The following is a 17781-nucleotide window of genomic DNA, read 5'->3' as shown; positions in this document are numbered from 1 at the left end:
AGGAATGATTGATGCCTGAAGGCCTCTGATGGGTGTGTGTGTTTCTCAGTGCCAAGCTGCTTTATCCATCCAGCACCCTCTCTTGAAGCTCATTTAGGTCGCACCTGTCATTGCACACATTGGTTGCTTGATGTTTTGTCCTTATAGGCTCGTCGTCTGCGGACGCGTACCCTTTAAAGAAAAGCAGCTACTGTGCGGTGATGATAATATTCTGGAAATTGTAATCACCTTTAGCAGATGTCTGGTGCAATGTAGGTTAAGAAAGGTGTAAATCTACATTGTTTAGCTGATGCTGCACCATGCATGTCACTAGGTTTTTCCTGCATCAGGTTCTATAATGAACAGAAATGCTGTTTTTTGCATTGTTTGAGTCAACGATCACATTTTTTGTTTTATAAAAGAAAAATTTCCATGAGTTTTCCACCTGGATTCACCCAATCCCTCCTCCCATACACGCACATATCATAGGACCACCTATAAAGAAACAGTTAAACTTTTTCTCTATTGTTTGGTGTTGATAATCTCAGTATTTGCCGTGTGTACAATAACCTGAATGCACTGCAGTATACCAAAGTCTTTATCCTATTTTTATGCCACACACACTCACAGCTCTTTTAGCTCCAAAGAATTTTAAACCTCCCAATGTCCTGATACTATTGCATTTTTCATTGGTATTTTAAGCAAAGAGTTGTGAGGTCTTAGAAGTCAGCTGGCATTAGTTCCTCTGAGGCAGAGGGATTCAGCCTCTCCCTGGAAAGAGGCTTAAAAGAAAGTTCTCCTGCTTCCAAATGACTACACTTCTCCTTTCTCACATACATTTTTATATTCCTTAGTGGACAGGAGAACAATAGATAATTGAACGTGACTACGTTTAAAATACAATAGATTCTTTTAATAGAAACTTACTGGGGTGTACTACACTTGCATATGCAAATACGTTCATTTGACTAAGTTTGAGAAGTTGACTAATTGTCTCATTGTTCTCTATGTTTGTGGGCAACAGACTGTCAGGGGTGCAGGTGTATACATAATAGATCAAAGCGAGAAGAAATACGAGGAAACTGAGATCGTTAATCCTGCTTTGTGGAAAAAAACATGAAATTTAATATATTTTTCAAACTACCATGATAGCAAATTTGAGAAACGAGTGACCAATATCACACAGAGAGGTTTTTCCAATGATGGTACAAGATTAAATTAAGTTGACATATTCATGCTATGCTGTACATTTTAGGTTCTAATAGCTGCTCGCTAGAGTAAATTTTATCTTTAAATTAACTTCTCCATTCGCATCACATTTATTCTGGCGAGGTTGGAGAACAAGCGGTTGGCGTGAGTGTTGCGATGGGATGAGGTTTGCACAAAGCCGGCTTTCTCGAACAGGGAAATGGCTGCTGTCTGTGGAGAGCTCACATCCAGGATGAGACGGCCGAAGCCTCTCTCTTTGCAGAAATCCAAAGCCTTCCGTGTCAACTGCGAGCCCAAGTTTTTGCGGCGCCACGAAAATGCCACGACCATGTGACACATCTCCCCATAACTTCCATCCCCGGCATCCAGAGCCAGCTCAGAGCCTCCTCCCGTCACTCTGCCATTCCAGTCTTCAAACCTTTCGCCTTCTTCCTCTCCCCTTTTTCCAGTCACTCCCACCATCCCAACCACCTCGGATTGGCCATTGATGTCCGTCTCTGCTACCCAGAAGCCGTTATCTGGGTTTTCCAAGTAGCTGGCCTGAATGTCAGCTAAATCTGAGCTTTGCCTCCTCATCATGTAGCCCTCATAGATATCATGGCAGCAATAATAAATGAGGCCAGCCCATGCACTGCCAAACAGTAGAGCTTGGAAGTAGGAGCTGCCTCCCAGCACATAACCAGCCATCGAAATGCTCAGAGCAACACCAATATGGTCTGGATGGCTCATGGCCTTGAAGAAGGCTGGGTAAACATGCTCAAAAATCCCATCCTTAAATAGTGACATGACCACATGTTGATCTGAAGGTCTATATTCCCTGATGGAGAACTGAACTGCATGTTAGGGAAAAGAGAAAGAGAAGGGGGGAGAGAATGAGAGCTCGGTGAGACTAATCTGGCTGTTGTTGCAATCAGAAATTCCTGCTGGATTTCACAATGGGCTAAATATGCTCACGTAACCTGTTAAATAAATATAAAATAAATCACTATGCCTCTCACTGATTCTTACCCTTTTCATTTTTAATTCATTTCTATTCCACATAAATATGAAAATGGCATTTTCATGTGACAACCTGAGGTGAAAATCACAATTAAAATTATTACTACTATTAAGATTCCAAGAGTGGGAGTCATTCTGGGGATGCAATACAATTAGGTCTCAAATGTGCTAATGATCGGAATCAAACGAAGGTGATCCTGAGGCAACAAACAAAAGCGTTTTAGTTTTATTGAAACGTGTTTATGTCATTAAGGGACGTTAGCACTGCCATTCATCTGCACCCGTGCTGTCTTATTAGTTCTCTTGTTCATAACCAACATGACAAGAACAACAACAAAAATAGCATAAAAGATGAAAATAATCAGAAGTTTAACTTACAATTGTTTTTCTGGGCCATGCTGACGCCTTCCCTTCGTCTTTTGGTCTTTTTCTCACTCTGACAGACTTAAAGCTGCCCCAGACTTAATCTACAGATTGGGATAATCAGCCATTCACAAAAGGGACTGAAATTAGTCTGAGCATGCTCACCTATGCTCACACCACACACACACACAGAGTGTAGACCTGAAATGACTTTGAAGTATAACTGCTACTGTTTGTATAAAACATTGAGGTTTATATAAGAAATTTTACACTTTGATTTAGATTCTGTGGAAGCGTGCTTTAAGTTAATTGAAATTAAACACAGGATTGTTTTGGTTATTTAATTTTTTTTTAACTTAATTGGGCTTAGTCAACAGAGTAAAGAACTCCATCACTGGATTTCTCAGGGAGGATGAGCACAGATCCTGAACATATTAAATCAGAAAAATGATCAGAATGTGAATTCGGGAACCATTCGAAAACTTCAAAGATACTTCCAAGAATAAAATGTTCTTATTAACCACTTTTTTGGGTGCTTCGGTTTTGGTGGTTTTCTCTCGGGAATCTGCTTTGGATCTCCAGACCGCTTCTTCCGCACAATATAAGGTGAAAGTAAAATTAATATTGTCTAGGCCCCTGACATAAAAGTGTCCTATAGCGCTGGTGACAGTGTCTTGTGCAATAACCCGGTGGCCCTCTGACATGATTAAATTTCCTCGGCAGGAGAAAGGCCTTTACACCTGTTTAAATCAATAGCACTGCCTCATGAATCTGTGAGCCCTGGAAGGTCAAGCAACTGTGGAACTTTCTGAAACCATTTCACATCCGCAGAGTGAATTCTGAATGCAGAAGTGAAACCTCCTCCACTCCTGTAATCACGTTTGGTAAGCATGTATTTTTTCTTCTGTTTACATTCAGATGCCTGTATCACAAAGTCGTTAACTCTCATCTGCATACACAGTTAGTTGCATAAACCACGCCAAATTTACGCACTAATTAAAACCTTTAAAGTCATGATCTTTGGTTATGTGGCCTATGTAGACACATTGAATTGAGAGTCCTGAGACTGATGTAATGCAACGATAGGTTAAATATTAAGCTTACCTAATAAACCTTTTACAGTTACAGTTTTTAAGTTATCACCTAGTTGTTCGGTATTCATCGCATGTAGGGTTAGTCCTTATTCTTTGTGTGATGGTGAGAAAATAAATACTCTTCTGTACATCCATAATGATGATCCATCCAACAAGGACGGTTAACCTGAATGAATATCCAGACTGAATACTGACATACAAATGTACTGAAGTGCAACTGAAAAGTTATACAAGCCCAGTCCTGGCGCTGAATGAATCTTAACAAAGTAATTCAAATCTGCAAAATAACTTCTGCTACTCAACAATAGATGGCAACATACTTACCAGCTTGCTGGTTTGCATTGATGTTATAAATGGAATGGAAACAATTCAAAAGGTTCACATTCACTGACTATGAAGTTCAGTTTTGTCTGGCATTAATGCTTAAAGATACTTTTTTTGCACTAAAGCAACATACTCTGAAATCACATCATCTTTGAAAGGCACATTTGTAATGAAATTAAAAGATGTTTCATTTCATAATTTTTCCTTCCGTCTATCTTCGTTCATTTGTTCAGTTCAAAGTTGTGGGGAGGCGAAAAAAATCAAAAATATCCCACATTCACAACCAAGGCTAATTTAGACTTACCAGATAACCCAACACATGGGAGGAAGGGGTAGTTACACAGACAGAACCCACGCAAGCACAAACGTTTTATTTTTATATGTCTTTACTCAACAAATGTGAGAAAAATGCTATCCTCAAAGTGTCACTTGGTTTATCCTGACTGTTGGTGATTTTCTGGGGAACATAATCGCAATCAAAAAACATGAATAAGATGAAATGTTTGCCATCAAAGGCTACATATGGATTCTAACAGAATGATGTGCAAACTCTTCAGAAAAGCAGCTGACAACAGCTCTTGGTCACCAGTTGGGGGTAAAAGCTACAGATTGAGTCAGTGTAGTAAATTCACCTGTGTGATGACCTTGAAGACAAGCTTCTACTCCTACGTGCTGATTCATACTGAAAACCTGAAAAGTAAATGCTCTTTTCTTGGGAAAGAGTAGCATTCCGTAATAGTGTAGCTCAGGGTCAGCAAATGATGTGTGAAGAAGGACAACCTAACTGTAAAAATCACCGTGTATTGACAAAAGTACCTAAGGTGAACAGCATTATACATTACATGTCTGAAAAGGCCGATTATGCTCTTGGAGTCACCACCGTTCACGTTAAAGTTGAATAAACTATTGCTGAGAATTTTATTTCTAAACACGAAAGTTAAAACCATTATTTGAATTAATAAGAATATGCTGTAGCATTCATCAAGTCACATTTGTTCATGAAGTGTCACGAATTGCTTTCAGTACATAACACCTCATCATCACAGGTAATATTAATCTCACTTGATAGAATTAGTTAAGAGTGCTTCAGAATTGATTGCACATTGTCTTGAAACAAAAAGTCGCAAGTTAAAAAAAAAAAAATTAAACTAAGTTGCCCTGGAAACTAATCACTCTAGACTAACTACACGGTCCATTTATAATGGAGACTATAAACTAATGAGCCTGTTTCGTATGCTTGTCATAGAAGTATGACATTAAGACATTAACCCATTATATTACTGAGATTTTCTCTTCCTATCCAGTCGCCATCATTTGAAAACACCCAAGAAAAAGTTATTTTCAACCCACTGCGTCGCCAACAGATTTTCATTTAGCCTTGCTATAATGGTAGACAGTGTATTTTCTATCTTTAGGCTTTTTGCTCAAAGGCAGCATTAAAATAACATGCGTTGAGAACAGCGGGCAACATGTCATGTGACTGTAAGAAAGGAATAACATCCACACTTAAATTAGCGTATTTACCATTATGTAATGAGTTTCAGAAGTACATGCAGGCAACTGCTAGCTGCTTTCTTCTGCGCTTTGTGCTAAGATAAGCTAGCTGGCTAACTGACCTATATTTACTTTGTGGCTATTAAGGCATATATTCGTAAAGTTTTTATTAATGTTATTAGCAAAAAAAAGCCCCGAGATGGAAAAAAACAGCAACTTAACAAAGCTGCAGAAAACGTCTGTCAATTTTCCATCGATCTCAAGCCATGCATTGCATTTTCAGATACGTTTACAGTTACCATTACCAAATTTCTATCACCTAAAACTGCCATAGCCCCTAAGTACGGAGCCTTGCAGGGGACATGGGAGAAAAAAAAATTAAGACGGACTTTTGCGAGATCTCGCAAAACTAACTCGGGATCTCGCAAAATCTCGCAAAAGTTGAATTCCAACAATGGCGGCAGCTACTTAGTTGTAATATTACTCTTTCTGGGTCACAAAATACACTTTTAACATATTTTCAGGCGTGCATGTAGTTGTGTAAACGTCAGATACCTGCTCGGTTTACAAGACATCACATATTTGCAAAAGTGCTCCAACGTTTTCGGAGATCTGACACCCACTAGCTCGAAGCTAACGGGAGGTCGAGACCTACTACAGCCGGGAGGAACACCGCTTTCCCGGCACATCGTGCCTCGACCTCCCGGTTGGCTTCGAGCTGGCGGCCTCCGAAGAATGCGGCTAAAACTTTTGCGAGATCTCGCAAAAGTCCGTCTTAATTTTTTTTCTCCCATGTCCCCTGCGGGGCTCCGTACCTAAGCACCACTTAAGCAGTGTTTGTTTTTGATCTTGCAAAGCAAGATCCACTTATAGTTCAAACAGACCTATGAATTTTAGATCTTGATGGATCACTAATGCTTCATTTAGTAGGCATTAGTGAGCCATCACATAATTAGTTTTTGGATAAGGGCATAATATTTTGGTTAGGTTAGCACAAGCCTCTGGTTTAATGCTAAACTGAATAGACTGAAAACTAAATACAAGAAAACTAAGCCAAAAACTATAAACAAGGAACTAAAACTAAGAAACTGGAAAATTACTACTGGAACATAGAACTTGGAATTATAAGGAGGACGACACAACAACACTCAGAGGAAGACAGAGGAATAAATACACAGAGGGTATGAGAAAAAGAAGCGAAACACAGCTGGAACAGATCTGACCAAATAGACAGAGAGGAAGCAAAACAGAATACAATAAACACAGGACAAGGGACTATCAAAATAAAACAGGAAACACAAGAAACACACTGACAGACAGACTGGGACTGGGGAAGAACAGACATGAGAATATAACTGACTAGGGAGACAGAAAGACAACACAGTCAGGACACAGGAGATGCACAAACATGGAGACAAGGGTGACTAGATGTGACACAGGAGAGGCACAGAAACAAAACCTAAAGACCAGAGACTACAAATATAACCAGAAAATAACTAAGAGAACTAGAAATACAAATGACTACACCGTGAATAACACTAAATCCTCACAAGGGTTGAAAGAGAGTGTTTAACTGCAGTCCCATATTTCAGGCTTTGGAGGCAACTGAGACCAAACTGAGGGGCTAGACCAACTGAACAACATCCATTTGAGTATTTTGGCTCAACCAGCCTTGTAAAATTAACTGGTGGGCATGGTAGGCAGGCATTAATCTCCTCTAACTGAAAAAAACCTGAGTAAGGGTAGTTCTGAAAATGCTAACCTACTACACTTTAATGCCATAGAGTCGTGCTTTCTGTCACTGCTGACCTACTTGATTAGCTCAAGATAACAACTTTAATCTTCAAAGAAAATCAAAGTCATGCCAATATTTGTTTCACTTCATGTGTGAATAACGGGAGACGCCTAATAGTAACTGCACAAAAAAGAACACAATGTCTGAATGCGAATCTGCACCTTTTCATTTTGTTTTTTTAATCACACATCGCAGTATAATTGTACAAAGAAACCAGGGTGCACGCTTTGGTTGTCTTGGACAACCCTTTTAGATTATGAGAGATAAGAAAGCATAATGAAAGTCTGGAATCACAACAGCCCCAAGAGGAGTGGAAGGCTGCCTTCCATCAAATCTTACTTTATAATCTTACTTCATCACAATCCAAGTCATGCTTCGTTCTTGGTAACTGCTGTGACACTTCACCAACTGTACGCAGACAAAAGCGATTGTCTCACCTCAAAGTGAGAATCCCAGGTATTTTTCATAGTGGAAATAATAGGATTTCAGTCATACATAACTCCCTGTTGCTACAGTTTCTTATATTTTAAATTCTACTGAAGAATAAAGGAAAGCTGTCTATAAACATATTGTATCGCAGAGGGAAGACGGGGTTAGTTGTAAACAAAGCGCGGATGAAGGATGATCAGTACTGGAGACGACCAAGCTTCCATCCGAGGCTCACGGATATTTTTAGGGTTTTATATGCAGCACTGAAGATTTTATACCGGAATAGTCTAAAAGTTAGTAATAACCATAACAGCCCCATGAGGGGATATTTGCATTATACAACAGACAGTCAGAGGGCTCAACAACAGAGGTACATGTTGTTATTCTGAGCCATCCATGAGGCAAAAAAGAAAAAAGTTTGGGGGTTGTGACAGAAAAAGGGCCACATTGTACTGCTACTTAAATCAAAAAGATTTATGCTCTGGGTGACATCAAAGATTTATTTGTATTTATTTTTTGGCCTCAGGGTGGTGCTTTAGGAAAGGTTATTGCTGCACACGTCTTTTTAAATTTTGGGATATTTTTGATGGGACTCGTGGTTTTTTTTCTGATGTGTTGCCAAGAATAATAATAAAATGACAATTTGCTCAATAAACGCACATTTTTCATGCTATCCCCTGAGTTGCTCAATTCACCAAGAATTTGGCTGCAAAATGTGAGTAAATGTTATCTAAAGATATCTAGAAAATCTTAAGTGTGCGCATTAAAAAAAAACATGATAATACAGTAAAACACTTTAGGAACCAAAACAGTATCATCCATCCATCCATCCATTCGCTTCCGCTTATCCTTTTCAGGGTCGCGGGGGGCGCTGGAGCCTATCCCAGCTGTCATAGGGCGAGAGGCGGGGTACACCCTGGACAGGTCGCCAGTCTGTCGCAGGGCCAACACACAGGGACAGACAACCATTCGCGCTCACATTCACTCGCACATTCACACCTAATGGCAATTTGGATTTTCCAATTAACCTATCCCCACAAGTTGCATGCCTTTGGACGGTGGGAGGAAGCCGGAGTACCCGGAGAGAACCCACGCAAACACGGGGAGAACATGCAAACTCCACACAGAAAGACCCCGGCCTGATGTTGGAATTGAACTCAGGACCTTCTTGCGTGCGGCAACAGTGCTAACCACCGTGCCACCGTGCTGCCCCAAAACAGTATCAGTTCAGTATAATTAATTATTATTTTATAATTATATTTTGTTAATTATTTGTGGTGGCTGTGAAAGCTGAGTTCAGTGTCTTTACGTACCATGCCAAAACACCACTTTACCTACACTGCAACCATGGGGTCTTGCAGTTAAGATAAAGCATTTGACACCATTATAACTCCTCAATCACGATGTCATAAGTCACTGGACACTGTGAACATCCACGGTCACCACTTCATGCATAATGGACCTTCCATGTGTACGGACATGTGCAGGTATATACATATGTATATGTATGTATATGTATATTTAGTGTGTACATGTGTGTGTGTACATGTCTATAAATAGGAATAGTAGTGGTGCAATAGCTATATCAAGCTATATAGTTTATGTCCTCCATATTTCCAACTATATCCATAATCACATACTGTGTATGCTACCATTGTATATAGTGTATTATCTTACTTTTTTCATTGATTGTACTTATTTGTATTTTTGTATTTCCTTCTGATATCTGTACCTGAGCTGAGGTGACGCAAAAATTTCCCCGTTGTGGGATCAATAAAGTCTTGTCTTATCTTATCTTATCTTATCTTATCTTATCTTATCTTATCACACTGTAAGCATAAATGGAGGCCAAGCCAAACAAACTGGCATTCTTTCAGCCATTATATTGCATGCTGTGATCCAGATTATTCTAGATATGTTGCTATCAACAGGGAACACCAGAACCTTGTTAGGATGTACATCTAAGCATGGATCAGCCTAAGAACTTTCCAGAAGCAACAGTTTTGATTCCTGTCTGTATTGACACATCCTCGACAACAACTCCCTGTTTTATATGCTTTGTAGATTGAAACGCATTTTTGTAAAGAACTAAAAAACATGTTAATCAAATCAAATTTTCTATGATGCAACAGACTGGCAGATCTAAGTTATATTACACAAATGTAATATCCACTGGTACATTTTACGTGGTTTCTGCTTCCAGTTCAAGGTCTGTTTTCTTCTTTTGAAACTGACCTGAGAGACAGCTACAGAATAACTAAAATAAATAACCGTTTCCTCACCTCAGAGCAGTTAATGTATTAAAAGGAAAAGTAAAAAAATTAATACATTTACTTTATTAATGTAACTGTTTTCAATGCAAAAGCAACGCAGCAATGCCAAAGTACTTCATAGATGCAGTTAGTCAGTTTATCATCAGTGAATTTTGATTAATAATGAATTAATTCTTTGTAATTTATAAATGTGTGACTAATTAAACCCTCGACCTCGCAGTAACAAGGCGACTCTTCTGCAGTAACAAGGCGACTCTTCTGACATTTTTCTCTAAAGGTTTGGCTCTATCTACTACATAGAAGGTTGGTCTGAAGGATCATCTATGTCACCGACTGGATCATGAAAATAGTGTGACTCATTCGGCATTAAATATTAGATTAAAGCGTTCTCTACCCCACATTTAATGTTTCTTTATGTCTTTATTAGAGTCATCCAGAGACTTTGAAATGTCATAGAGCAGCGGTCCACAACCCCTGAGTCGCTTGGAGTCGAAGCTCGGGTGTGAAATTTATGGTTTTCAGGGTTTTTGTCTTTAACTCGGTTTCCCCGGGTCTTTTCCCGATATGTTATAGTTGTCCGTCTTATTGTGAAAGAAGTGTTTACGCGTTACCATGGCGACCAGAGAGTATTAAGGGGGAGAGAGGAGGATGTTACTCTCATTGTTGTTGGAACATTTCAGGAGGTCGCTGCTAATAAAGTTACACAATTACACAGTGAATTCACATTTATTATTATATTTACAAAATACCACCGTTTTTGTCTTGGTCGTATCATTTTATTTTGTTGTATTTATCCGCACTACCTTAAAGGCCGGTCCGTGGCGCAAAACAGGTTGCTGACCGCTGTCCTAGTGCACAAATTTCTGATGTATGCCTCAGTTTCCTCTGATGGGGTTTAAAGCAATGTATTTCTACCCTTTAGTGCATGAAACCATTTTTAGTCGGAATATTTTGCAGCTATAGATTTTACTTTTAGATTTCTTTACCCTCTGGAAAAACCACTGCACATTCCAGTGGCCCAAACCTGCTTCTGGTGCTTTTTATAGTATTTCCAGCTTCTCCTCGATTTGATTCTCTGCTGTGTCAGCAACTTGAAATGTCACAATCCTACCAATTATATATATTTATTTGTCTCTATACTCACAAGTGCAGTAACTTCTTGAATCAGGTTGTAGTCTAGGGGGGCAAGGGGTTTTTTGATCGTGCCATCTATAGGTGGAGTCCTATGCAGGTATTATGCCCTTTAAAACGTGATTATTTCATATAAACTGATTTTAAACACACCTCCTTCATTGTCAGTGGCCTTTATTTCCCAAGTTAACAAGGACTGTTTTAGATAAACCAGTAAAATTGGATGTCTGCACCTTCTTTGTTCAAATTATTGTCATGTTAATCTAAATACAAATGAAAAGGCTGAACAAAGTCAGTGATTCAGCCAAAAAAGAAATAAAAAATCAGGTAAGAGTGGCTTGCTTGCTCTTCTTCTGAATACAGATTGAACAACAGCAAAAAGCTTTTCAGCAGAGCTATATTGTGGCTCATCCAAGGCTCTCTGGGGATGACTGGGTCAGAGAAGGAAGCAGCGGCAGCAGCCTGAAACTAAACTCCATCTATCACACTTAAAAAGCTGCCCACCTCCACCTAGCCACAAATATGCCAGGAGATGTTGGGGGATTATAGAGGGATTGTGCAGCGAGATAAAGCTGTGAATAACCATTGGCTTGTTGTTTTCCATTAAAAGAAGCCGATATTGTTTAAGGTTAATTACTGACTTGGGGACATGGTTCAAAAGAATACAAGTCCCTGCATAATTGTGGGGTACATTAACCGACTGATTTGTCTCAGACAGGGTACATTTTGAAGAGAAGCGACTTAAGGTACGTGTGATAAAAGAAAAGGCAGCACACTGAGGACAAAACGAATCAGAATAAGATTAGAGAAGTAGTTTTTCCCCCTCATTTAAAGTCTCTGATAATTTTACACTGATTAGCCATAATACACATGTAAAGTACACTTAGTCAGATTTTGTTTCATGCCACTTAAAAAATGCTTGCAGGGGATCTTTTATGGCCTCTGTGTCCTGATTTATTCCTGCACAACTTCCAATACCATAAAGATTAATTCAAAAGGAACCACAGCTTCCCAAAAGAGCTCTATACTGCGTCAAGATGATCACTACTGGTCTATTTACCCATCAGAGGTTTTAATGTTTTGGTGTGCATGATGTGTGCATGGCCTTGCTGATACTAAGATTATAAGTACAAGATTACTTAAAAAACCCTTAAAATAAAAAATGTTGAAGGCAAAAGAAAAGATTTATTGCACCCTTTTTGTATTTCTTTTTTGAGGAGGGGCAATAAACCTGTTCAAAGAAACCACAGTTAACTTTTGTGAAATTGCTGACCATCAATCCCTCTGGCAAAATGATTAGAAAGCACTGGACCTATATTTATCTACGAAGGCAGGTGACGCAAATCAATTAGTTAAATGATAAGCATGTCTTAAAGCCATAAAGGCCCGAGCGACCTGTAATTTTCTGCTTCTAAATTCAGACGCAATTATAGTTATTATATTTTTGCCCTATTACCAGGTGTCCTACTAGATAGATACTCAAGACGACATTACCTTTGCCTCCAGAACAGCTGTCCTTTAACGTGCATATTAAGCAAATTAAAGAAAATCTCGAGGGCCACCGTCCTTCATTGGCTCAATATTGTCTAAATTACGAACATCCTGCCTCAAAATGATGCTGAAAAACTATTCCAAGCATTAGTTATTTCTAGACTGGACTACTGTAATACCTTATTACCAGGAAATGCTCCAGGGTGAGCACTAAAGGAAATTAAAAAGAGAGATCACATTTCTGCCACACTAGCTTCTATTCACTGAATCTCTTTAAGATCAGAATAGAATTCAATATCATTCTCCTCACAAAGTCCTGAATGAACAAGCTTCACCACACCCTAAAGACTTCACATTAATATATTATCCAATTAGCGCACTTCGTTTACAGATGGCAAGCTTATTTGTGGTTCCTGGAGCTTTTAGAAGTACATTTAAAGGCACAGTCTTCAAGTGTTAGGCTTCTCTCCTGTAAAACCGGTTCTCAATTTAGGTTCAGGAGACTGATATCCTCTCTGCTTTTAAGACTGGGCTTAAAATTTCCTTTTTGATAAGTTTTACTGGCAGAATCAGGTGACCCTGAACCATCCTTTAATATTCTGATATTGGCCCAAGCTGCCAGGGGATCTCCCAGCACCTCTCCTTCACTCGCTTCTCTTCAACTCATCATTCATTTATATGCTACTAATACATTAACCTTGTAACTTTTCTCTACTGTAGTCTGTGCCATGTCCCCCCTTCTCTCTGTATATACCTGTTCCTTTCTGCAGATATCTCTGGCTCTGGTAGAGCTACATGTTCCTGGTCTGCACTTACTGGTTCCACTAGCCTGCCGAGAATATCAGCTTATATTTGAATAACAGCTGATGTCAGTAATTGTCCCACATATTTACTTGCTAGCTGTTGGGCATCAAGCGTGCCTCCTGCTAGATTCATTTATTTAAGCAAAACTAAGAACACTTTTACTGCTCCAAAACTGCATTAAGAAGGTAAGTTGCAGCCAGAAGTTCAATAACAGAATATCACTCGGGTTCTGATCAGGCAGGCCATACATCCCAATCACGCCTCTCCAAGACTCACTGCTATTGCCTACATGAGCATTGAGCTCTCCCATTGTGTGATGGAGCAAGTGGAACAGCTTCCAGCAGCTTCAAATATGATGGGGTCTCTAAGCTGTTGTTTGGAGCATAAGCACAAACAACAGTGAGAAATCGATCCCCAGCCAGAAGGTACAATAAAGCAACCCTCTCGTCCACGTGCAAAAATCCAAATGTATATGCAGCAAACCGAGGGGATACAAGGATTCACAGTTTGTCCACAGTGAACACCATATTTGAACATAAGGGTGACCCCATAAGTGCATGAACCATAACCATCCATCCATGCTCTTTCGTTTATCCACATCAGGGTTGCAGGACGGCTGGTGCCTCTTCCAGCTGCCACAGGACGAGAGGCGGGGCACACCCTGGACAGGTTGTCAGTCATCACAGACTAACATACAGAGACAGACACCCATTCGCACTCACATTCACATCTATGGGCAATTTAGAATCACCAATTAACCTAACCCCACTAAATGCATTGCTTTGAACTGTGGGAGGAAGCCGGAGCACCCGGAGAGAACCAACGCAAACACGGGTAGAACATGCAAACTCCACACAGAAAAGCCCCGTTCAGGTGGTGATGTCGAACTCAGGACCTTCTTGCAGTGAGGCACAAGTCCGATCCACTATGTTGCCTGAACCATAACCACTGGGTGTAATTAGTTTTTCAATGGACTGCATAGAGGCCTGTTCCTTTTCTTTGGACTGCAGCAGCATACCTGAGAACCCGCAGCAATGCGATGCAGACATGGCAGACCAGATCTTCTGTTTTGTTACACGTGAGAAAGGCAAAAATATATTCAATATGTATAAAAGCTTTCTTCCTGTTCGCCCCTCCACTCCCAATCCTCGTCATTCATATGACTGTCTGACTTCCTGTTTCTCACCAAGTGCTTGCTCATGGAGGCTGACTGAATCACTGCATTTTCAGTTTGTGCGTTAATAGTGTAGGTTTTTTTTATGCTACAACATAAAGTGAATTCAGATGACTGTTGTTGGGAAATGATGTTATATGAATAAAAATTAACCGAACGGAAAATTAATCAATTTCGATGTCAGTGTTATTCATTTTTTCTTATATAAAAGTTGTCATTTTAATTTGTTCTCTATTGCTAATGTTAATGCACGACAATCTGATGGAATCCCCGCTTTATTGTAGATCTTAATTTTACATAGCTGTACCAACATAGAAGTAGTGTCTGTTATTGGCGTTTTCATTTATTTATTTTTCCATTACCTGGTAGTGCTCAGTGTTCATTTAAAAGTAAACAGCCTCCTCTTTGACTGAGAGGATTTTTTAATGGACTCTGCCTAACCGTATCCCAAAATTGAGTTAGATGTAGAGAGCATTCAAGTGTAAAATGTTTCTATGCATCAAATCATTTTATCTGATATAGCATATTACAAATGCAGATCCCATAATGCACTATGCGTAAAAGCACTACTCTTTTGTCTTTTGACAAGGTGAAAGCACTATTTAAGAATGCAAATTGAACTCTGAGATTGAAAGGATGAACAAAAAAGCAATTTACTCTATCAATGTACTGTATTTTTGAGAATATTGTTAATCACTGCTCTTTGGATAAGGTTCCAGTAACAAGGCAATATTTTAGTAAGTAAACAAACCTAAATAAGTCATTATCACCCTAGCATCCAGCTATAAACACCACTGTACAGTAAAGAGTCTCCATCTGACCTCTGGCCCAGCCAATTTCAACACCATATCTCTTCCTCACAGTGGAATTATAATTAGTAGGACAGATGCATAAGAAACTGCTGTATCGTGCTGTCAGATGGTTTGAAACATTCAGGTTACTGGTCATCATTATTTTCATGTAGAGATACACAATTAAGATTGAACCCGAAAGTAACTTTGTTTTGCTTCTTGAATTTTATTTGCAGATTAAAACAACTAACAAACAAAAAACAATACAGAAAAATATAAACTACACATCTTAAGGCAGGTTTGATGTGACCACACTATCAGACCTGCTTTCTCCTCAATAGTGAGTGGAAGCAAGGTCAGCTAAGATTAGGGCAACTGATGAACTGGGCATTAATCAAACGTGGCAAGTGTTGTACAAAAAAGCATAAAAAATAAGAAGCAAATAAGAATACAATAAGAAACTTCCTTACAAAATTATCAAAAGCAGATTAATATCCAGGAAAAAAATATAATGTACTTTGTCTGAAAAGCAAATTTTACCTTTACCAACCAAATTTTACCTCCGGTTTGTGTTGCATTGTACCGTTTTGCTACCACTTGGAAGTTAGTTTGCAACTGTTTGCTGCTAAGTCAGTCTTTTCCATGGAAGTAATGCGTAAAGTAATGGATTACTATAGCAAAAAGTAATTAGATTACTGTTACTTTCCCATAAGCAGTTACTGCATTACTGTGCTACTAAACCGTAATTTTGTTTGAGAGTGTCTCGTGACAATGACGTACGAGTGTGCGACATCTGTGGCAGCAACAGATGTGTGTAGATCCACAATGGATAATATGGAGTGTAGGAGAGAGTACGACCATGCAGCGTTTAAAGCTTGGAAGCACTGACATTACTTAGCGTTTGATTCCATAAATCAGAATCAGAATACTTAAGCAAATTATGTAAAATATGCATGTAAAAAGTGGCAAAAACCGTCCACTGTAGACTCTGCGTGGGAAGAAAACTTCTTTCTATAGTGAAAAATTAAACTTCAAATCTGAGCAAGCACCTAGCACGCTGCCACGGGAATGTGAAATTCACAGAGAAACCCCCAGACACCCCCCCCCCCCCCATGCATAAAATAGGTTTAAATGTCAAACAAATTTCTTCAAGTCAAAGACAGTTGCATATAATTACATTTTTGCTTGATGCATAAAGTTAAAAGATTAAAACTAATAAAACAAGTTTTAAAAAGAGACTTTTTCCTTTGATTACATTTTATATGATGGATTATGCAGAAAAAACAGATTTGGGCTGAAAGCTCTATTGCTTTATTACGTATGCAGGTTGTGTATCAAGTTTTTAAAAAGTAACTAAGTAATAAAGTAACTAATTACGTTTCAAAAATAAGTAATCAGTAAAGTAACTGGATTACGTTCCTAGAGATGTAATCAGTAATTAGTAACTAATTACTATTTTCAAGTAACGGCCAACACTGGAAGCTACATGCAGACTGCCAGCAAGGAAGTGCAAAGAGGTTTTTTTTGCACATATACCTCTTTGCGACCAAGACTTCCAGAAACACTCACCAATAAGCCACTGAATACACACCAGCGTCCATCAGTGACCACTCTCTAGGCTGAACTGACTTTAGCCATCAACTACTACCAAAAACCTCCAGTCACCAATCTCAGCTTCCTCGGGAATACATATTTTCCCCTCTCAACGCCAGATGGTCACTAACCGGTATCAAGGCCTGTGCGACTGATACTTAGGGAATTTAAAAAGAGACATTAACTTATTGATTCTCAAAACAACACAGACAGGACACTTTTCAGCATGAAATGTCTCCAGAAAATTACTCTCATGTGTTTACCTATTTTAAAGCTCGTGTCCTTGAACATTTATCCGCCAAATGATTCAGTGCAGCCTAGCAGATGGTTTCAATCAAAATACTAAGCTTGAAGCTGTTCCACTTCACATTTTCAGGTGTATTTTATTTGTAGAGTCACTGTGATCTTTAAATTGTAATGTACGTGTTGTGAACATAGACTGACTGAATTTGGATAAATCCTCTGGATTTTTTCTATTTTTAATGGGCTTTTTTTAGTCACTGTCTGAAACAAGTCGTTTTACTTCCTTTAAACTAATTTTTCTGTCCCTGGTCGCCTCGAGCAAACAAAAGCAACAGAACCTCTGTGCTCACTGCCAGAGCTCTGTACCTGAGATTACCATATTCGTGAGGTCTGCTCTCAGTGACCTCACACGGAGCCAGGAGGTGATAAAACTTTCTGAAACTTAACAGTGCGAAGCCTGAAATCTTCTGGTTCAGATCATAATAAATGCCCTTAAACCAAATTATTTAGAATTTTGTAATATTTATTTACATTTGCTATGTTGCCAAGAGCGATGACAAGATACCTCTCTCTTATCTGTGCGCTAACTGTGAGG

The 17781-nt window shown here is 39.1% G+C and overlaps 1 protein-coding gene across 1 annotated transcript; it reads right to left on the bottom strand.

Moving 5' to 3' along the window:
* Positions 1-1080: 1080 nt before the first annotated feature.
* LOC146494251 (putative N-acetyltransferase camello) lies at positions 1081-16458 on the bottom strand. The gene is made up of 3 exons (XM_085145105.1): positions 8889-16458; positions 2566-8480; positions 1081-2021 (listed from the first exon to the last, which is right to left on the bottom strand). Exons 2-3 carry the CDS (start codon positions 2582-2584, stop codon positions 1270-1272), a joined length of 771 nt encoding a protein of 256 aa, XP_085001231.1. The 5' UTR covers positions 2585-8480; positions 8889-16458; the 3' UTR covers positions 1081-1269.
* Positions 16459-17781: the final 1323 nt, after the last annotated feature.

The sequence above is a fragment of the Neolamprologus multifasciatus genome, chromosome 20 (genome assembly GCF_963576455.1).
Source record: "Neolamprologus multifasciatus chromosome 20, fNeoMul1.2, whole genome shotgun sequence".
In the NCBI taxonomy this organism is placed as follows: domain Eukaryota; kingdom Metazoa; phylum Chordata; class Actinopteri; order Cichliformes; family Cichlidae; genus Neolamprologus; species Neolamprologus multifasciatus.
The sequence above is the reverse complement of the archived record's forward strand: the minus strand, read 5'-3'. Positions and strand labels throughout refer to the sequence as shown.